Source organism: Cylas formicarius, unplaced genomic scaffold (genome assembly GCF_029955315.1).
Source record: "Cylas formicarius isolate icCylForm1 unplaced genomic scaffold, icCylForm1.1 PGA_scaffold_2__14_contigs__length_35257938, whole genome shotgun sequence".
Classification (NCBI taxonomy): Eukaryota; Metazoa; Arthropoda; class Insecta; order Coleoptera; family Brentidae; genus Cylas; species Cylas formicarius.
Genome location: NW_026844319.1, coordinates 16,911,642 through 16,933,352, shown reverse-complemented (window position 1 = coordinate 16,933,352; position 21,711 = coordinate 16,911,642). Strand labels below are relative to the sequence as shown.

The window sequence follows — 21,711 nt, the reverse complement described above, 5'->3', positions numbered from 1 at the left end:
AGGCGGACTAAAAAGAGATCAGGTCCAAGAAGGGATCAGATATTTGGACAAAAAGATCCATCAACCATATTTTATTGAAAGCAAACAAACAGGATTCGATACGATCGAATCATTAACAATGAAACGCTGCCCGAAACGGCAGCAATCCTAAACCGAAAATTTAATACTGCGAGGCAATGGTGATGTGACATCAGTTTTTTGAACGTCTAGACGTTCACGCCGCTGATCCTTGCCTGAAGATTTCCGCTAGCACGACCAAGGCGACGCTAGAAATTAGGAACAGACCAGCTGGCAGCGAACGGACCATGTCTTCGTGACCTGACAAACAAAAAATCGATAGGTTCGCAGATCACGACGTCATGAAAACATCATGCAATTGTATAACCGACGCTCATGCTAATTAAAAGAAGTACCTGGCTTCTCGCCGTTGCCACAAAAGCACGGAAAGTCTGCTTAAATAGAAACACGGTCGTTAAAAAAAAGGTACATTTGAACTACTAACTCAGAATAAACAACACACAGATGCGACGGAGAGCGCCGAATGACCTTGTGTCCAATCATGTACCGAGTGACCCGCTAATTATGGGGCTCAACCTTTAAAACCTATCAAAAAAGATAACAGCGAAACATGACAGAAGAAAAATTTGGAGCACTACAAAAATCGCATACCCTGTTTACTGTCTTTTGACAATTTATTACAAATCATGGTAAGTCCTTGACACAAAAGTTGGAGTTAGCGAGTTGAGAAATGGAACAAAGTTAACAAAAACATTACGGCATATGCAGAAGGACAAAAACCTACAAAAAAACAGAGTTAAACAAATAACAGAAAAAAAAACATCTTAGGACCGTAAAGGTTTTATAAAAAATCTAATCTAAAAACGTTGTATAAAAACGAGACCACCTTTCTAATTAAAATAAAAATAACAATAAAAAAATTCTAAGTTTGTTGACCGAAAACTATGGAACATTGATTTCCAAATTCAGACGCATATTGATGTTTCCGTAGTGCTCAATTGTTTTTTCTTTCGCTATTTCGAAAAAGATAACTTAGCGATTTTTCGTTTTAATTTTTAATGTTACTTTTTCCTTTTTAAAACATCAATACAGATCACTAAAGTAGATCCCTTCTATAACGAAATCAACCAAAAATATATAACAAAGGCTTTTAGTAGGAGAATAGATATAGACCGGCAAACGTCACTTTCAACATAAAATTAAAAATATGTGAGTAACTTAGGTACGAGGGATTATATTTAAAATATATCTGGATTTTTCTGAGCAATTCAAAAATGTCTTGATATACAGGATGTTCTATTTAAAATAGGTCAATAGTTCGTTGTCCACGAAAAAAACATAATGAACAGGCCTACTCGGTACATTGTACAATATTGTATTGTCATATATTATTGAAATCGTTTAAAATGAAAGCCGCCGATTTACTTCTATAAAATTTTGTACAGGCAATATATCTGTCGCCTCTGTGTGACGTGTATTCTAAGCTAAGAAACAAAATACCCGCAGCGCTGGCGGGACATTTGAACTACCACGCCGTGCACTTACTTACTTCGAGCGTTGTCGCCATCGCGCATATCCTCGTCACTTACGGCCCATCCCATACTCCTCTTGATCGCCATTTTCCACCTCGTGTACTTCATGTCGCGCACTGTAAATAAAACGATTGAGGAGAGAGTAAAAATTTAAAAAAATAGATCTGAATTTTTTTCCATTTCCGTATAGTGTTCAAAGTATATCATTTTGACTCTTGACGGACTCTCCCCTCTCATTCATACGTATCGTTTCTGAGTAAATCCAACAGACAGGGGTAGATATCGACCACGTTTCGGCTGATATCAGTTGCAGTGTCGAATGACATATTTTACCGTGCGTTTGTAGAAAGCTTCTTACCAGTGCATCACTAATTGTTCTGTTATGTCGAGTCGAAATGTTGAGTTGAATGTTTAATAAGTAGCTACTTCATTAAACAAAAGGCATTAAAAAAAAACCTGCCTACTTTGTCAATATCTTCAATAAGCGATATCATTAACTATCAGTTATTCAATGAGAAAAAAAAACGTGGTGAACAAGATATGATAAGAAGGAAAATATATTTCCTTTATCAAAACCAGATTGTACCTACTTTGCATAACCTGAAAAGGAAGCTAGAAGAAGATGAACCCCATATTGTTAGTTGCAAAATGGAACTGAAATTTCTACCGATAAAAACAAGTGGTAATGGAGTCGCACAGATTGCACACTTGGAGATTTAATTACATTTAGAAAATAAAATAAAGATAATATAATATTCAATCTTTATAATTTTTAAAAGACGTTAAAAGTCTTCTTCCAATACCGACCGATATTTTATGCCGTCAAAAGTCGAGACGACATACTTTGAGATACGGTATACCATCCTCGCTGATCGACGGCGTGAATACGTCGTGAGGCGTGGCCTCTATCTTGTCTGCGTCCCACACTTCGACGCCCTTCGCGCTACCCGCCGCTATCGCCGCCCCCAGGCACGTCGTCTCTGACATTGTCGGTCTCACTATTGAAAATTGACAATTTAAAAATTCCGCGCATCATCGGCGGTCAATCGAACTGACCGACCGGTATCCCGCAATAGTCCGCCTGCATCTGCATCAGATAGTCGTTGGAGGTCATGCCGCCGTCCACCAGGAGCTTATTCAGGGGGAAACCGCAGTCGAGCGTCATCGCCTCGAGCACGTCCCGCACCTGGTAACAAACCCCCTCGAGCGCCGCCTTCACCAAATGTCCGGGCTTCGTTTCTTCCGTAAGGCCGCAGATGACGCTGGATTTTTTCGTTAATATCGTAATTTTAACACAATTAATTAGAACAAAAAATGTTCAGATTTTCACAGTTATTTTATGACAGCTGTTTCAGTAGCACCCGGCCTTTATCAAATACAAAATATGACAATATTCCGACACCTATATGTAAATAAATAGGTAGTAATAGATTTTTAATTATCCGTGTAGGGTTATAAATTTAAATTTAACAACAGAGACGCATTTAAATCCAATTGATCATTAAGTAATAGATTCGAATATCTCATTTTGGTAATCTCCATAGCGTCCAACAAACTTAGTCTTTCTTTTTCATTGATTATGTAAAATATCAAAATTATCGCCAAACTTGTGCATATCTGAATAGCATAGTTAGAATCCGAAATTTTATTTTTATACGCCCTTTTATGTTCGTTAATGCGTTTCTTAAATGTTCTACCTGCTTGTTCAATATATAAAGCAATCTTAAGACCAAATTTAGACAGACGCTTCGAAATTTTCTTGTTAAGTTCTCCTACGCATTTTATTGTTTTATAAATTTTGGGTTTGGTGATTAAAATGTTATAGATAGAGTCCAGAGTTACTTAAAACTGCTTCTTAGTTATAATCTTATCTATCAAAGGGGAGTCGTAACCATTGTTAAATGTCATTTGTTTTATAACATTTCATTCATTTTCAACATTTTCTGTGGAAAGTGGTATATTAAGCAGTCTAAAATAAAAGTTCGGAATCTAACTATGCCATTTATTTAAATTTTAAAATGCACAAGTCTGACGATAATTTGAACATTTTGCATAATCAATCAAAAAGCAAAAACCTAAATTTGTTGGAAGCAATGGGGATTAACAAAATGAGATATTCCAATTTATTACTTAATGACCAATTGAATTGGATTGGATTTAATCATTAAAATTAAAATAACTGTGAAAATCTGAACATTTTTTGTTCTAATTTAATTGTGTAAAAAGTGTTTACGTTTAGCAGCGCCACCAGTGAAGAATAAATTCCGGGATGCCTTATAGAAAGTATCCAGACACATATAAATAGAGTATTTTAGTAGATTTTTTATTCCAGGATTAAGACCCTAGAAGGTTTCCGCTTACTTTTGAATCGCCCTGTATGTTTTGTCCAATATGGAAACGCTCGTATCAAAGATGTATAATAATATTAAATATTTTGTTTGCATTTTTTTAATTACTCCTTCAACATGTAAATTAAAGTTAATTAAAGTAAAAAATCTGTCAGAGCTCTAAAATAGGAAAACCCGTGAAAGGTTCACGTCACTGCAGTCTGGAAGAGTATAGTTTTATATTTCGCGCTTACCTCCTGGCGTCTTTTCTCCAGTAAGGCGCATAAAGACCTGAAAAAGCAGGAACGAAGACAACTTCGCCGGCCTCGCCGACGTTCTGTGCCATTTCGGCCGATTCGGCGGCATCATCTAACAATTTGAGATTATCCCGTAACCAGCGGATTGAAACGCCTGCAAAACAGAATCCGGTGGTGGTGCTTAAGACTAAACCAAATAAGAGCAACCTGCTATCGCGACCGATCCTTCTAGAGCATAAACAGGCGACTTGTCGGGGCCCAGCCGGTAAGCGACTGTGGTTAAGAGACCGTGACCGCTTTGCACAAGCTAAAGTATATTTCTTAAGAATGACAGGCTTAAGTGATACTTGAAGAACTTACGCTCGTGCCAGTATTGTACAGGATAAAACAACCGGTTCCATAAGTACTCTTTGCTTGCCCAACTTTGAAACAGAGCTGACCGACCAGCGCCGATTGTTGGTCGCCCAAAATCTTTTGGATGTTCATAAAAAAGTTAATAAAAGAACACAAAAATACACTTGAATTAATTGTAGGCAATGTAAACTAAGCATCAGAACATTATTTATCTACCTTCAATTGAATAAAGTAGTCAAATTTTTATTATTTTTTCACATGATATGTTTGTTGCCCCAAATACTGCAATTTTTGCAATAACACATTTTTTTGGGATTAGCCAACCAGGACCAAAAGAAACCTTCTGAAATTAGTTGAAACATGCGCAATTATCTAAGCTAGTGTAGTTCACACTTACGCCGGAAATGGGAACACCTGACAACTTCGGAATCGAGGTTATATACCCGTAAATCTCCGAGGAGCTTCGAATTTCCGGCAAAATACCCATTGGCACGTCGAAAATGTTGCACAAATGAGGATCCCATTGGAGAGTTTCTATGTTCATCAGCATGGTTCTTGACGCGTTAGTGCAGTCTGTTATATGAAGACCTCCGTTAATGCCGCCTGTGAAATTCTGAGAAAAGACTCTTTGATTAGGCACATTATTTTAATAGGCAGTTTTAAAGATGCTTACTGACCCAAACTAACCAGGTGTCGATGTTTCCAAAAAGGCACCTGCCATTTTCCATGGCTTTTCTTACACCGGGAACATTATCCATGATCCAGCGAATTTTCAACGCGCTAAAATATGTGCTGACTGGCAGTCCGCACAAGCTTTGCAAAAAGTTTTGTGACCTTTTACCATTCTCCAGGATAATGTCCACAGTACTGGATGTTCGAATATCTAACCACACTACAAAAAAAACAGCACCCTGAAAAACTTATCGCCTTATTACATAAGTCCAGTTTACCTAAAGCGTTGTAGAACGGTTTGCCGGTGATCGGATCCCACAATATTGTGGTTTCCCGTTGATTCGTAATGCCGACTGTCACTATTTCCTCATAGTCAATGTCGAGTTTTTTTAAATTCTCGCAAGTAACCTCTACCGTCTCCTTAACCGCTTCCAGTATAAACATCGGGTCCTGTTCCACCCATCCTTCCTGCGGTATTATGTGCGGCACCTCTTTTTGGTGGTAGGTTAATACTTCCGCAGTTTTCGAGGCGAATACCTCTCATGTAAATACGATTAATTGTGAAAAATAACAAAAACATATACACAAACTTACTAAAAATCGAGTACTGGATGTCCCCTCGTCTATGGACCCTATTAATGGGCCGTACTTTTTCCTAACATTCGACATAATCTGGCGAATTTCTGTCCAATTTTTTTTAAGGTACAAATTCCAATTCAAATTTATGTCATTGTTCTCTGTTCAGGCTAAGCCCATAGATAAAAGCGAATTGGGTCGTTCGTTATTTATGTTCGTTATTGACACAGAACACTGAAGCAAAATGCATAAAATCCCCTACAACACGTCCTATATCACAGAGGTAGTGTTGATATGGTAAACCGAATCATAGATAACAGCGGTCGGTACCATACAGTTGCTGAGAAGAGAATGATTTTCCGGGCATGCCTCTATATTTCAGCCACTAACCTGCGCTTTGCACCATTTTTTTTCTTAACAGCGATTTTCACGCAGACAACTTTTTCTCCAAAAACATTTAACGATATCTAGTTATATTTTGAGAAAATACTGTAATAAAAATACCGCATTCAAACTGATTGATAATCTCTCAGCGGGCATTTTGGTTGTTGAATGAGGCATAGATTACAATACAAGCGAGATTCCAAATCTCGCGCATGTGCAAGTTGATTGGACTTTTTCAAAAAAAAATTATAGTTGCTTCATAAGTTCTTGTACTATCGACAAATCTAGGGCCTCTATATCGCTCACTGGATGCAACAGTGGTACATATCAAAAAATATCTATTTTTTGTTTTAAAGAGAGAATACTACCAATCAATAGGTAATTATAAAGACATATAACTATAAATTTTCTATTCAGTAGGAGATCTGATATGAGTTATCACAATATTTCAGTTTTTATTTTCCTCAATCACTGATTTTCTCGGAACTATTGTTTTGTTGATGTGCCACTATTGCACCCAGTGACTCTTAGTAGCTATATGGGTGCAACTGAAAAAATTGTAGAGCGTTGTATATTTACAGAACTTGTAGCTGAAGCTTATTGTTGGGAAAAAAGAGTATTTCATTTTATTTTCATATTTTATTTTAAAGCATTTTTTACAGCACAAATAAATAATATTTAAAATAGTTGAGAGATCCAGGTGGTTTTTAAAGGTTGTTGCATACTTGGATCAGGTTGTCGCGCAGAATTTGCAATTGCTGTATCACATCCGTGCCCACGTCTGGTATTAGGGACGTCCGCAGACCATGTTCGGGCATTAATGACAACATATTGCCATCCGGCAATGGAATATTTACATTTGCCGCGCCTTCTTTTGTGACGGGCCCGGTCAGCAAAGGACTGCCCTGATAAGACAGCGCCATTTCACCTTGCTTAGGTCTGCGCAAAATCACCTGAGGAATATTGTGTTTGACTTTGGGCGTAATGCTGCTCGGGAGATCAGATGGCACTTTAGTATTAGCCGGAGTCTTGTAGCTGTTGGTTTTAGCATTCCGGGATAATGAGCGAGACACTTTGCACGTCTTCGCGGTTCCTTTATTGCCCCGTGTCCGTGCACCTGAAGTGTCACGACCACTTTCAGCCGTCGTATAACCTAGGATAGTTACATCATGAATCTCCACAGATGATTATTAAGGGATTAGGCAGTATCATGCACAATCAAAACTCCGATAAAGGCTTGTTAAAATGCGAAAAAAAACGTTATGTCAAAAATACAGCAGAATATTGTATATACCTTCGTCTTCATTAATTTTGTAAGTTGGCCGATTCCTAACTTCCGATCGACTTCTACAAAGTCTCTTCACTCTAGAGTTGACGGTGGAAAACAAGGCGGACGAAATGGTATCGCATACGGCGCCGCTTTTCTGAAAGTGTAACACGTACACACGCCAGATTAATAAAAGCAAAAGAGGCAATTACTAGTTCAGTTAGAGTTCTTTTTAAAAAACAGGGCCGGAACTTCGCGCGGTGTGTGAAATCTATCATGCGCAACTCTTCTAATTCTTGTTCTCTCAGTGATTCCAATTCCGCCATCAGCCCTTTTTCTGTAAACGGTTGAATCGAATTTATCAGGCAAAAACTTAACTACGCTACTAATCTCACCCTGTTGATCCATGAGTTCAAGCAACTTTTTCTCCAGTTTAATTCGTTTACTACTAGATATTATACGTTCAGATGCTTTTCGTCTTTTTGTTCGAGGCATTTTAAATCAATTGAGAAATTATTGACACGAAAAACTCTTATTACTGATTAAATATACACTTTAAAATCTAACGGAAACCGACAACCCACAGTATCATTTCTTCTTCTTTCTTTCTACTTTTCTTTTTGTCTTCATAAAGTCTGCTCGGGGTACTCGCCTATGACTACTCATTCGTTATTGATGTTTATTTTTATTCTTATTCAGATCATTTAAATAATTGTATCCGTCCGCTCTAGTCATTATTCGTTGACGTTTCCTTAGTGTTCTGTGTTTTTGGAGCGTGAGAGAGAGAGAGAGAGAGAGACAGCGCTCCATGTGCTTACATTTATTAACCAAGAACGCAGAAGATGTCTCGCTTAATTGTTAAAAATTTGCCAAAAAATGTAATAGTTATTAAGGACGATTATGTATGGACGTAGCTTTGTTTTATTTTCAGACTACGGAAGAAAAAATCCGACAGGTTTTCATAGAGTTTGGCCATATCACAGACGTGCAACTCAAATACACACCCCAGGGTCATTTCAGAAGATTCGGGTTCGTTGGATACCAAAATGAAGCAGAAGCCGATGAAGCTGTAAAAAAGCTGCATAAATCGTTCATAAACACCAGCCGAATAACTGTCGAAAAGTGTGCACTTTTAGGTTAAAATCCTAGAATTTATGTTTTGAGACTGGTCTGGAAGTTAGTGAGGAATTACGGACATTGGCGTTTGCACCAATATTTTAAAAACCTAAAAAATGCAAGAAGAAATACTATACTTTTGGAATTAATTAATAAAATCAATAATGTATGTAAAAATTAGTGTTAGATGGTAAAATTTAAAGCTGACTCCAGGAAGAGCGCAAGATTTGTTTACACAGTTGCTTAAAAATGAAATCAATAACAGAGTGATGGCAAGTGTTATAATAAATGATAAATTGAATGTTTATTTTTTTTTATTGCATATGCTTTTTTTACATCTTATTAGCTACAGAGCCATCAGATAAATAAGTTGATAGCTTACCAATGATGAATTATTATAGGAACACTATCAATCATTTTAGTTCTTTTCTCCTTTTTAAGTGAAATAAAAACACAAGATTTTCTTTCTTTCTAAAACTTTGAAAAGTCCCCTCCAAATTTTTTTGGGGTACCACCAACTTTTATATACATTTTTGTTTTTTTTTAACATTCGTCTTCCTTTCTCTTAATTCTACAAATGAGTTTATCATCCTATCATTGGGAGCTAGGGCATTCCTCTTTCGAAGGGAGCTTTCTTCAAAACTTTGAAAAGTCCCCAATAAATTTTATCGTGTTACAAATCCTGGTTACAAATATTACAAATGGAAGCTAGGGAACAAATATGTTGCAAACGCCAATGTCCCTAATTCACACACATTATTTTGAGTTGTGGAAACCTGTGTTTCAGGTGACTTTGAAAAACCAAAATCTTGGAGCAAATATGCGTCAGACAGTACTGCTTTCAAAAAGGCCCATAATATTGCTGAGGAATCAGACACTAATTCAAGGATCTCCAAAAGCAAAGAGAAGGAGAAAAAAACTAAAATCGATCCCAAAGTTGAGTTGTTGCAGAAAGTAAGTTGGTTATTGATGGAGTTGGGTTCTGTGGACAGTGGGCATGACTTTTAGTACCAAGATGATCCCCTGTTTGAAGAATTTCTTGAAGTCCATGGTGGCTTTGAAGATCTAAAAAAACTGAAAGAAAATTCGTTAGAAGAGAGTCACAATTCAATTGTGCAGTCAGATAATGCTCATCAGTCTGATATCGAAGACACAGAAAAATTATCTTTTAAACCGATTAGCGACATGGAGTACATGAAATCGCTAATTAAAGGACAAAACCAACTGCCCGAGGACCAAAGGAAGCCCCGTCAGAAAACTGAAAAAAAAATTAAGGAAAAAGTTAAACTCTTTACCTTGAAGGTAATAGGCTAGGTTGATGCTAGGAATGAATTTAGGCAAATTTTTTCACCATTTTAAAGAAGCTTTAAATAAATACAAACATACTGTTTAGCAAACAATAATAAAGTTGCGGATTATTCAGTACAGGAACAGTAAAAGATTTCTCTGCAAAAAACTTATGCCATATTGTATATTATTGAATAGTTATGGCTCAAACTATCCAATATTCAGATTTGTTTTTGATCTTTTTTTCCTTCCAAGCTATATCCATATGATTTGGCGTTTCAGTTAAAAGATTTGCCTTACAAAACGAGCAAGAAGGATATAAAGGACCTGTTCCGGCCAAACATTCCTTTCAGCATTCGCATCCCGAGACACGTCAACGGTATCGCCTTCGTTGGCTACAAAACCGAAAAGAACTTTAAAAAGGCCCTCTTAAAACACAAAAGCTTCGTGAGTAAGTAGTGGCGCTCTAAAGTGTGAGGTCTTCCTGATTAAGCCAAACCATATTTCAGAGGGCAAACAGGTATGCGTAATGAGGTATGAGGCCAAGGATCCGGACCGGGAGGTGTCCACTGATCCCAAACGGAACCGATGGAAGAGCCAGGAAGAGGCGCTGAAAAACGAAGAGGATATAGGAGAATCCGGCCGGATCTTCGTCCGAAATTTGTCGTACACGACCACCGAGACCGATATCGAGCAACTCTTCTCAAAATATGGTATGGAGTATATAAACATATTACTAGAATTATTCAACAACCAAAAGTACAACGCCGACCAGATACTTGAAGATTTTGGTTAGCACTTTCTACAATATGCAAAAATGTATATTTTTTATTGGACTATATTTTTGGGTTTCATTGTTAATTACTTCTAATGGCCATGATTACATAAGGTCATGCGGCCAGCTTACAACAGATAAATATAGTCCAAAATTTCTAAAGGATGCCTTCATAAATGCAGGATCTGGAAAGCTGGTGCTCTAGGTGTGTTAACATATACAAAATAACGATCGAATTATCTAACGGCTTCAGCAATTTCACTTAAAAGATGTACTGAATAAAAATTTTTGCAAATGTTACAATTTTTCAAACGATTTCTAACTTTTCTAACTAAACATCATATTTTGTGGTTATTGCCCTAAATCTCGGGCGTCTTCTGTTCAACAATTTTTCGATTAGACATACGGTTTTCGAAAAAATCGATTTTTTGATTGAATTTTCCATTCCATTCCGTCGGAGGATCCAACTTTAAATTCCTGACGAACTTCAACTCGATAGTTGGAAATTTCGGCCGTTTACTTTGTTTCATAGCGATTTTCCGAGCAAAAACCAATAGTAGCAGACAAAATGGTGTCCGATTTCGGATCGACTCAATATTTTGCGGGCCACTGTGGATTGCCTACTATTAGAGCGCAAAAAAAAAGAAAGGTCGTATTTCCAACCCTTCAAAAACCTGCCGAAAGCCCGTTACGGGGAACAGAGAAGAGAAAAAATATTAAAAAACGTTTTTTATTTGACGCTGAAACTATATGTACCGACAGCGATCCCTACAACCAACCGTTACATAGATCTCGCGCAGTGAGGAGCGTATATATTTTCACGAAAGTCGATTTCATAAGCATCGTGAAAGAAACGAGGCGAATATTATTTAACGCATGCAACTTAGGTTGATTCTTCGTAAAGGGTAAACTTACAAAAATAATAATGAAGTGTTTCACGAAATTTTAGTTATATATTCTACTGTACCAAATGTCCCTTCAGTTCCAATAATATAGGGCTTCTCAAATTGTAGGCAGTTCTCCGATTCCGTTGCAGTGAAGAATAAGTTTTTAGTATAAGTTAATTATGACGAAATTTTTAAAATTTTGACACATTTCTTGACAGTGCTTTAAAAAATGTAGCTATTTATTGTTATTTATTTTTTCGTTGGGATTAAAATAAAAATGAAAAAAAAAAAACAATATGTTTAATGAAATCATAGCTGTTAGCCCGACATGAAAAATAAATAAGAAGTTCTAAAAATAAAACTAAAACAAAAAAAAGTTTTAAAAAAGGTTCAAAAAGTCCACCATTTTTAGTTGAACGATATTCCAACCTATTATATAACATTGGTAATAATAGACTTAGTAACTTAATTACGAAGTTCCTCTAAATTCTTTGCACGATCGTGTGTGTGTGCCTGTAAATAGTGCTAGCAACGTAAAACCAAAGAAAAAAATCATTTGGTGCTAGATCTCGGGATCTAGGTGGATTACGAAACGTTGTATTCAGAAAATCCTGAACTCCTTGCATTATGTGTGGGGCAACCATTTTGTTGGTATCAAATTTCATGTACAGGGATATTAAGAGCCTCAAATTCCCATCAATAAAAAGACCAATGGTATGGTTTCTTAAAATACCAGCCCATACGTTGACCTTTCTGGATACTGAGTCCTTAAAGGAATGGACATGTGTTGCTTCTCTTTTCAGTACCCAACAGCCACAAATTCATCGGTGAATAAAATATTCGGTGAAAAATCTTCAATTTGATTAGTTCATTCAGTCATTTCTTCGCAGAATACCATGCGTTTCTCATTATCTGCTGGTAAAATTTTCTTTCCCCGCCACACGGCGGTGGGAGGAGAGACCCCAACAGCTTTTTAATCTCGTGGCAATGGTATACATTTCGTGTCACTCTTTTACATTCCGTGTAACTTTGTCATGACCTCTATATAACAAAGGTTTCCTCGACGGAGATTCGCCACTCACACAATGATTTACTTTAGGCCCCTTGACCGAGGTCAATTTGCCGGTCGACTCGGCCACGCGCAAAATGAAAGGTTTTGGGATGGTGACGTTTATGATGCCCGAGCACGCTGCCAAAGCCTACTCCGAACTCGACGGCTCCGTGTTGCACGGTCGCATGCTTCACCTGTTGCCCGGCAAGGCGAGAGATGGCGGCGCGGTTGGCGACGAGGAAACCGATTTTAAAAAAAGCAAGGCGACCAAGCAGAAATCGGAAGCTGGCTCCGCCCACAATTGGAACCCGCTGTTTTTGGGTCACGACGCGGTAGCGGGAGTGATCGCGGATACCTACAACACAGCAAAAGAGAATATAGTCGGCGAGGACGCGAGAGGGAGCAGCGCTGCCGTCAAGCTGGCCTTGGGAGAGACCAAACTGGTCGCGGAAACTAGAAAGTACTTGGAGAAGTACGGCGTGGTGCTGGACGCATTCAATGCGGTAGGCGGCGTCTTTTTATTATTATTAAAAACGTCGAAAGAGCGTGCGTTAATTATTTTCAGCCGCCGAAAGCGAATTCGAAGACCGCCATATTGGTAAAAAATCTGCCATCGAAAACGCAGGTGGCGGAAATAAGGAAGTTGTTTGAGCGGCACGGCTCACTGGGTAGGGTCATCTTACCGCCTAGCGGCATTACAGGTACGTCTAGTAGACACCACTAAGACATTTTTTTGAGCTTATTATTATTATTATTATTATTATATTTTAATTTATATAAACTGTTCTGCTTTTTACTTTTTGTTCTGTATTTTATAGGGACTGCAAACATCATTTTAATGTAACTCAAATTGAAATTATAAGTAAACTTTATTAAACGCCCAAAATTTAGAAAAATAAAATTAGAATGATCGTTTAAAGTGCATATTTGTTGGGGCGCAGTCTTTGCACTATAAATAATAAAATAATATAATTTAGAATATAAATAAGATTTCATTATGAACATCAATAGAAAGGTCTGAAACTCGAGCTTTTTAATTTTTATTCAAAGGTTAATAATTTTTGGGGGGTGAATGTTCAAGTCTTAAATCACCTTAACCCATATTTTTGGTTAGTTACAAAACTCGGTTTATTTTAATAATGTTCATAAAAATTGATGAGTGTCATGAATATACCACTGCGATATACCTATTTTTTTGTTTTTAATATAGAAAAAAATGCTTTCGATGTAATTTGTCATTTAATGCAATGTGGTATTCTGTGATTATCGTAAGTGTGACAGAGTTACACCGAAACTCTTAGAATATCAGAGAGTGACAAGAAATGTGCGCTGCAGCTGCGAGATTAAATAAAAACCTGTTTGGGTCCCCCCTCCCACTTCCTTGTGGCGGTGAAAGGAAAAACAGAAGGTGTCGTGGCGTTTGGTTAAAGTAAAAGTCTTTTACCTTTGCCAAAAATAGCTCGCATTTTTAAAAAAATGGTAGTGCATTGGACCGAAGAAACGGTTCAAATTATTAAGTGGTATTTCTCGGTTAGTTTGCCCTGAGAAATTATTGGCAGATTCGCATTTTAGTTTGAAAACGGAAAAGATCAACATATGGGCTGGTAAGCTATTATCTTGGTTCGGGTTTAAAGGCCGTCGTCGATTGGAATTACTTCCTAACGTTTCGCTAGCACGAGTGGCGAGCTTCTTCAGAGGTCCTTCCATCTCCGATGTTGGACGTAGACCAACATCAACAACCAGTCTACGTCCAACATCGGAGATTGAAGGACCTCTGAAGAAGCTCGCCACTCGTGCTAGCGAAACGTTAGGAAGTAATTCCAATCGACGACGGCCTTTAAACCCGAACCAAGATAATAGCTTATCAACGGGCCGCGAAAGCCTTAACCAATTTATCATATGGGCTGGTATTTAAAAAAAAAACATACATGGGAATTCAAATACAAACAGATATTTAGGTCGTTTCCGTCATCAAATAATTCCAGCTGTTCAGGCTCTTAATGTCGCTGTCGGTAACAAGATGGTTGCCCCACACATAATGCTACAAGAGTTCAGAATTTTCTTAATGCCACATTTCCTAATCACATAATAGGTGGAACAATCAAATGGCCACCTGGATGACCAGATCTTGCACCAAATGATTTTTTTTCTTTGGAGTTACGTCACTATTTACAGGCACACATACGATAGTGCAACTTATTTAGAGGAACTTCATAATAAAATAACAAATGCTATTACCAATGGTATTCCTGAAACACTGGCCAAAGTTCGTCAAGAATTTTTGTGATAGGTTGGGATATTGCCCAGCTAAAAATGATGGACTTTTTTGCCTTTTATAAAATAATTATTTTTTTTAGTTTTACTTTTAGAACTTCTTTTTTATTTTTCATGTCGGGTGGGCTCCTATGATTTTATTAAGTATATTCTGTTTTTTTCTTTCTAATTAAAATTAACGTTTTTATTTTAGCAAGAGCAATAAATAGGTATATTTTTTGAAGCATTGTAAAGAAATGCGCCAAAACTTTAAAAATGTCCAAGTACGACATTGCGAGAAATTGTTCGTGTAATGTTTCCAAGCTTGATTCTATAGATATTTATTAAAAACTCCATATTTTTTATATTTACTTTTTATATTTTTTATTTTTATATTTTGTATGAAGCAGAATATATCTAAAAAAAAAACATTGCATCTAGACGTCTAATATAATTTGTTAACATGTTAATAATTGTTTTTGCCATCAACTTTGATAGTTTCATTAATTAACAGTTTCCTAATTGTTGACTTGCTAGGAGCGATAGAAGTGCCATTTTGAAAAAGTCTCATCCAAGAAATCAAAATGATACAAAACATGTAGAAATACACTAAAAAGTGATATACGTTTCGCAGCAGTATTAAAAAGTTCTATGAGTCCGCGTCTTAGGTCATCTTTTTCAAATTTGAAGCCTGTAGCATAAAAGACAGAATTATAGATATAATCGGAGATACTGGTTTTTAAAAATCCTGTCGTTGATGGCGTGGCTAAAAGTTTATTTGGTATGAGTTGTAGCCCTTAGTTCTCTTCTTGGTGCAACCGTGACTGTCCGATTATGAATTCTTTTCATTTTTATTTTTCGTTCAACAAAGTTGCGATCGCTTCGAGAACCGTCCCTCGACGATTCACTCCTCAATTACACAACACCCCGTATGATTGTTTTTGTTTCTTAACGTTACAGCCATCGTCGAATTCATCGAGCCGTCGGAGGCTCGAAACGCCTACCGCGCGTTGGCGTATTCGAGGTTCAAAAACGCGCCCCTCTACCTGCAATGGGCACCCGAGGACGGACTATCCGACAGAGTCCTCGAACCTGCAGCGCCGGTAGGGGACGTCGCCGACACGACCGACGTAGCGCCGGTAAAAGAGGAACAAAATGCCGAAGTCGACGAAGAACCGGAACCGGACACCACGATTTTCGTGAAAAATTTAAACTTCGAGACCAGAGATGACGCCCTGTCGAAGCACTTCTCCGGTTGCGGCAAACTGCATTACGCCACTGTCGCCACGAAACGTGACAAAAACAACCCGGGCAAAAAACAATCGATGGGTTACGGTTTCGTCCGATTCCTGCTCAAATCGTCGGCTGATAAAGCTTTGAAGACTCTCCAGCAGAGCGTTCTCGACGGGAAATCTCTCGAACTGAAGCGTTCGGAGCGCACTCTAGCGAACGACACGCGACCATCACGCAAACCGACTAAACTAACAGAACAGACGGGTTCGAAGATTCTGGTTAGAAACGTGCCGTTCCAGGCGAACCGTAAAGAATTGTACGAACTATTCGGGACGTTCGGTGAAATTAAAGCGCTGCGTTTACCGAAGAAAACGACACCGGGGGCCGCAAACGAGCATCGGGGTTTCGCGTTCGTCGACTACGCGGCGAATTCAGACGCAAAAGTACGGTTTACTTTTAAATTTTCTTTTAGTTCAGTTTTCCATATGGTAGGTTATCGCCTGTTTATATTAGTAAAGGATCTCCGGATGGATCATCTGACTGGGATGTTGTTGATTTGACACATCTTCGTTTCTGACTCTGTCAGATACATAGGCATCTTCATCACCGATCAGTCCGTCTCACTACCAGTCCTCACATGGCAAAGTTTACAAAATTAATTGAATTATATAGAGAAGAAAAATGGTGTAAAAAAATTATTATATTGCAACTGAGTTTGCCTTCTTAGCTTTGTTGCTTCTTTTGATATCAAAGTGTCTCTGATCTTGTTCTTAACGATCGAAACAAAGTCATTTTAAAATTGCAGGTCTGAAAGTAAAAAAAAAGAAACTGTGCCACATCAGTCGCAGCCTTTTATTTAATTTATGGTTTAGGGGACCCATTGTTTAATAAACGAGTCAAAACAGTATGGCTAAAATCTACCGAAGACATCCGATCGCTCCCGAACACAAGTAACCCAAAACGTCCGAAGTGGCTGACTGCAGCGATTAGCGAAGCTGAACTCTTTAATTGACACTTTGCGCATGCTTGATCGGTGCATAATTGGGTATCTTAGAGTAGGGAGGGTATTTCAGGTTTTCAAATAATAAAATGCAACTCCGTCTTAAATATTATATTTTTCAATCGATTGTAATTGTTCGGGTTCATCAAACGTAAAACTTAACCGAACTGCAAATTGATTCGTTCTAAAATAATAATTAAAGTCACTCTACTATTCTTTATATAGACTACTAATATAATTTTGGTCGGTTGTTTATGTTTTCTTGCTGTATAATTCATTTTTCTAACTAACACGCTATCTCGGGATAGGTGTCGAATGATCGAGCCGTCTTCGCAACCGGCACCATTTATAATCACGCTCCGATTCCCGCGTGTTCCAGTTTCTTGGAATGCGTTTTATTTAAAATGTTTCCGATGGCAATCGATTCTCAATATTGTCAGGTTGCTCTGCCGATAAACCCACTGAAGCTGAAATGTCCGCTGGTCCGCCGCTAAATTTAGTTGCTATTTAGTTACTCCCATTTTAGAACCAGGTTCACGGGAGTGGCCTTAAGAAAGTCGGGAAAATAATGACGAGCCTTTAACAAATTGCAGAGAAACGGTTGTTACAGTTGGCGGAAAAGTTGTGCAACTTTTGATTTGCCGTTGATTTCGTAGGAAGTGCTTTCTACACATTACGATTCAAATACTATAAAATTGATTTCAACGTAAGATATTGTTCTTGCACCGTTTTTCACTAACCACACACCGCAAAAATTGTTTGCGGACCACCAGGGTTCGGAATTTTAGAAGCTACGGGTAAAGTTTACAGAATTAAAAAATAAGTTTCCACTCTCTGTCTTTGATTACGGGATTACGTGGGATCTCTAATTGTATGTTTGTTCCGCAAAGTTTAATTACTCCTTTAGTAAAGAGGGTATCAAGCTGAATGAATAATTGAACCATAAAAAAGAACAAGGCTTGGAGGGTTTGACAAAAAAAATTCTATTCTTCTCAGTAAATTCCACAGAGTGTTTGAAATATGCACTTCATTAAGTTCGTTTTTTTTCATGTTTAGTATAGGAACACTATTAATTTGAAAATTTGAAACACCTTCTGGAATTTAATGTTAAGAATAGAAAATTTCTGTTGTCAAACTTTTCATGCCTTGTTCTGTTTTAATGGTTTAATTTTCCGTTCAGCTTGATAGCTTCTTTTTCAAAGGAGTTATTTAGGTTTGTAGTAGAGCATTAATACATTAAGTTTTTTAAAAATAAAATTAAAAAATGGATACTTCTTATTACAGTAATTAGTTAAATAGTGGAAATACAAAAAACATAAATTTTTATTTTTTCAATTATATATGTTAAAATCCTAATTTCAATTCTCAAGTACGTTATGAAATTCCCTGATAACTTTTGCCAACTTTTAACCTATAATTTTGACATTGTCAATATTACTCTTGGAAGTGAATGAATTGAGCCATAAACAAATGAACAATTATAGCAATCTAAATGTAAATACCGATTTGATTTGAACATTCTGAATAACATCCGACGCTTGCAGTATTAATTTCAGTTTGAATGAATCTTTCTTAATATAAGATTTATTTTTGTTTTCTCGTAAAACATACATATACTTATTACATAAATATACCAGTCGATCAGTAAATTCGGTTAATTTCCCAGGAGAATTTTGCCGTCGGAAGTGAACCTGATACCTAATTTTAAAGAAGGAATTGCAATTTCTGAAGACGATTTCGAGCTGCCTTTGCAAACCCGTCACCACTGAAATGTAAACTGCAAGTTCTTATTCAACTGAAGAAACAGAAAAAAGCTTTTAAGATAGTATTACCTTATCGAATGGACAACAAAAAAAAAGACAGTCCATCAGACCACGGCAAAATTACTGTGATTATGTCGCCGCAAGCTTACGCAATTGTGGATCTTACTGTTTTCATTTCCACCATCATTTACATGGTTCTTTGTGATATCTAGATCTTGTCTCTGCTAATATCTTTTAGACAGCCAGAAATATGAGAAACTTTTATCAATTGTGCTCATACATATACAAATTGATTGATTGAAAAGGTGAGGCGTTGTTGATTGTTGCACTCTATATCTCAATATTTTTGTCAACTTTTCTAACTATAATGTTATCCATTATAATATTGAAAATTAGTGGGCTGACAGAACCCCCTTATCCGATTCATCTGTTTATGTTTAGTACTTTGGTAAGTAACTGTCCTACTCTTATGTTTTACATTTGCCTCTTTTAACATTTTGATGGCATCCGTATTCAGTTGAACGTCTTAGTCATATCAGCAAAGCATTATTTGTTTTAAGACAAAGATTGTGGAGCGGCTTTTCCGAAAACCTTGTTGCTCTCTTAATTGAACGATTTTGCCTGGTATTTCCAGTACCCCTTGAAAATATTTTAAATATGTTATTTAAATTGAAAGCATTTTACAAACGTTTTACGTTTTTTCCGTCGATTTACAGGCGGCGTTCGAAGCGTTGGGAGGCAGCACTCATTTGTACGGCCGAAGACTGGTGCTGGAATGGGCGTCCGGCGACCAAGGCGTCGAAGAAATCAGGAAACGAACTTCCGAACACTTCGGGACGCGCGACGACGTTAAATCCAAAAAGAGCGTGTTCAGCATCGACTAAACCGCGAATCGTTGCGTGTTATCAATAAACCGCGTCTGCCATAAAAACAAAAAAAAAACAATAACATTAAATAATAATACATAAATAAATAGAACATTTAACGAGATCAAAAATGCCCCATCCAAACTAATTGATGGTTGGTCTGTCAGCGGTCAGCTGATGTGATGTGAAATACTAAAAGGATGTCGAACTTCCATTGTCTTTATTTTTAACTTACACAACGTTTTGGACAGTTGTTTCCCTACCCGTTATCGAGTGTAAACTAAACTTAATCCTGAGGCTAGAAGGTTTATATACTAGGCGACGGTGCTCATCCATGAGGGAGTCGGGTGTAGTCAAACGTGAAGTTGTTCAACGCCAGCAGCCTTATTAGAGGTTGCCAAATTGTTGGTATAGCCACGCTTGGCTTTCCGAAGATGTTTTCATTGTTTCTAATGAAAACTGCTTCTTTAAATTTGCTCTTTCTCCAATGCTGCTCTCTGTGAACAACCCGCGCTCTGGACCATTGGATGTTGTGTTGTTTGGCCCACACATGTTCTGCGATATCTGATTTTTGCGTTTCACCCTTTATTGTATGTTTTTTATGTTCTTCAACTCTTACTTTTAGAGGTCGTTTCGTTTCGCCAATATATGACTCTCCGCATTTACAGGGTATCTGGTTGATACACTCTTTATCTTGAGCCGACGTTTCAGGCTTTGTTTTTGTGAGTACACTTCTTAATGTTGATCCAGATTTAAATACAGTTTTAACTTGATATTGTTTAGCTATTCGCCTAATCTTTTCTGATATCCCTTTCACGTATGGGATCGTCAAGAGAGAAAGAGTATCTACCTCACATGGTTCCGGTGTGTGAACCATGTGAGGTAGATACAATTTCTCTCTTGACGATCCCATACGTGAAAGGAATATCAGAAAAGATTAGACGAATAGCTAAACAATATCAAATTAGTATTTCTCCTGAATCAGTGTCTACCACCTTCAAGCAAACGAGAGATTTCCAATCTAGCGCATGCGCATGATCAATAGACCTTCTTAACAATTGAAATAGTTTCTTTATAAGTTCCTGTATGATCGGCATTATGGGGGCTATACACATGCAGGCAAGTCCGCGCACAAGTGTGTCCAGATAAATCCGCGAGCAAGTGCGAAACAAATTGCGGTCACACACTATTCAGGTAAACCTCAAGGTTCACCAGTTGGTGGGGCCTGCTGCTATGCGGAAAATGAAGTTGGCCTTCCCACTTGCTCTTAAAATCAGACACAATCTGATTCGCTTCGACCCGCGCTTGGAACTGAACGAGCCGTGAATTTTGACACATACACATTCGCACTTACTTGCGTGTCTCGACCTGTACAGGCTAGTCTTAACACTTGCCTGCATGTGTTAGGCCGCTTTAGGCAGGGACTCCATAGGGTATGGTGGTTTTGGTGTGACGTATAATGTAGCTATTGAAATTAGGCGCTCACTCTTTTGATTATCCACCATCCTTGTCATAAAAAATGTTACTACTTGAGAAGTCAAATTTGGAGTGCTTGCGTTTCATACGAGTTTCATGTTTGCTTTGTATCCCACAACCAACTGCCAAGCTAAGTTACTTAAGGCTACTTCTAAAATATTTAATTGGCCTTTGGTTCCTTGGGATTGTCAATACAATTTGTTATTTTCTTAAGACTTTTGAAAGACACCATATCCCGCAAATATAAAAGCACGGGGTAAGCAACTACTACAAATTTCATAGGTTAGTTTGAAGGCACAATGCCAAATTACCCTTTAAGTTATAGATGACTGTAGTTTAGTTGTTGTGCCATTGTCTACACACCACAAAAACAGTTAATACTTTATTATGGCTAATGCAGGTAGAGCGAGCCATCCAAACTAACAAGTAAACCTTATGGAACACTTTCTTACTGCTATTGCTGTTACTCTCAGCAGCGCCACCATTCCAGAATCAAGTCCCCAACATTTGTTCTTTTCTAAATCACTTGATCGACTAATAGATGCCGATGCCAATATGGTTGGATTTAATAAGAAAATGAAAACTTGTTATGGTAGACAGACTAAACGGAAGTGTTC

The 21,711-nt window shown here is 37.6% G+C and overlaps 3 protein-coding genes across 4 annotated transcripts; 1 reads left to right on the top strand and 2 right to left on the bottom strand.

Annotated features, from left to right (window-relative positions):
- Nucleotides 1–53: 53 nt before the first annotated feature.
- On the bottom strand, nucleotides 54–5,905 carry LOC132698559 (glycerol kinase-like). 2 transcript variants are annotated; one of them, XM_060664715.1, is made up of 12 exons: nucleotides 5,755–5,905; nucleotides 5,439–5,697; nucleotides 5,166–5,380; nucleotides 4,886–5,101; nucleotides 4,495–4,605; nucleotides 4,342–4,441; nucleotides 4,132–4,288; nucleotides 2,607–2,812; nucleotides 2,411–2,548; nucleotides 1,568–1,666; nucleotides 414–452; nucleotides 54–318 (listed from the first exon to the last, which is right to left on the bottom strand). In XM_060664715.1, exons 1-12 carry the CDS (start codon nucleotides 5,827–5,829, stop codon nucleotides 215–217), a joined length of 1,719 nt encoding a protein of 572 aa, XP_060520698.1. In that variant the 5' UTR covers nucleotides 5,830–5,905; the 3' UTR covers nucleotides 54–214. The 2 variants fall into 2 exon arrangements, with proteins under 2 accessions (XP_060520698.1, XP_060520699.1); XM_060664716.1 differs by lacking the exon at nucleotides 414–452.
- Nucleotides 5,906–6,788: 883 nt separating this feature from the next.
- On the bottom strand, nucleotides 6,789–8,058 carry LOC132698479 (uncharacterized). The gene is made up of 4 exons (XM_060664557.1): nucleotides 7,783–8,058; nucleotides 7,600–7,724; nucleotides 7,415–7,544; nucleotides 6,789–7,273 (listed from the first exon to the last, which is right to left on the bottom strand). Exons 1-4 carry the CDS (start codon nucleotides 7,880–7,882, stop codon nucleotides 6,828–6,830), a joined length of 801 nt encoding a protein of 266 aa, XP_060520540.1. The 5' UTR covers nucleotides 7,883–8,058; the 3' UTR covers nucleotides 6,789–6,827.
- A 59-nt stretch (nucleotides 8,059–8,117) lies between these two features.
- On the top strand, nucleotides 8,118–19,860 carry LOC132698478 (probable RNA-binding protein 19). The gene is made up of 10 exons (XM_060664556.1): nucleotides 8,118–8,265; nucleotides 8,319–8,523; nucleotides 9,291–9,457; nucleotides 9,512–9,805; nucleotides 10,073–10,241; nucleotides 10,300–10,503; nucleotides 12,552–13,006; nucleotides 13,069–13,204; nucleotides 15,717–16,432; nucleotides 19,469–19,860. The coding sequence occupies exons 1-10, from the start codon at nucleotides 8,230–8,232 to the stop codon at nucleotides 19,634–19,636; spliced, it is 2,550 nt and encodes an 849-aa protein (XP_060520539.1). The 5' UTR covers nucleotides 8,118–8,229; the 3' UTR covers nucleotides 19,637–19,860.
- The last annotated feature ends 1,851 nt before the right edge of the window (nucleotides 19,861–21,711 follow it).

Bases quoted from the DNA above. Each gene is read 5' to 3' on its own strand.
- LOC132698479 (XM_060664557.1), bottom strand. From the start codon at position 7,882: ATGCCTCGAACAAAAAGACGAAAAGCATCTGAACGTATAATATCTAGT. The intron at 7,725-7,782 runs GTGAGATTAGTA...AACCGTTTACAG, and splicing joins TGAACTCATGGATCAACAGG to AAAAAGGGCTGATGGCGGAA. The intron at 7,545-7,599 runs GTAATTGCCTCT...TTACACTTTCAG, and splicing joins AAAGAACTCTAACTGAACTA to AAAAGCGGCGCCGTATGCGA.
- LOC132698478 (XM_060664556.1), top strand. From the start codon at position 8,230: ATGTCTCGCTTAATTGTTAAAAATTTGCCAAAAAAT. The intron at 9,458-9,511 runs GTAAGTTGGTTA...CATGACTTTTAG, and splicing joins AAGTTGAGTTGTTGCAGAAA to TACCAAGATGATCCCCTGTT. The intron at 10,504-12,551 runs GTATGGAGTATA...GATTTACTTTAG, and splicing joins GCAACTCTTCTCAAAATATG to GCCCCTTGACCGAGGTCAAT.
- LOC132698559 (XM_060664715.1), bottom strand. From the start codon at position 5,829: ATGTCGAATGTTAGGAAAAAGTACGGCCCATTAATAGGGTCCATAGAC. The intron at 4,606-4,885 runs GTAAGTGTGAAC...AACATCCAAAAG, and splicing joins CAGGTGTTCCCATTTCCGGC to ATTTTGGGCGACCAACAATC. The intron at 2,549-2,606 runs GTCAGTTCGATT...AATTTTCAATAG, and splicing joins CTATTGCGGGATACCGGTCG to TGAGACCGACAATGTCAGAG.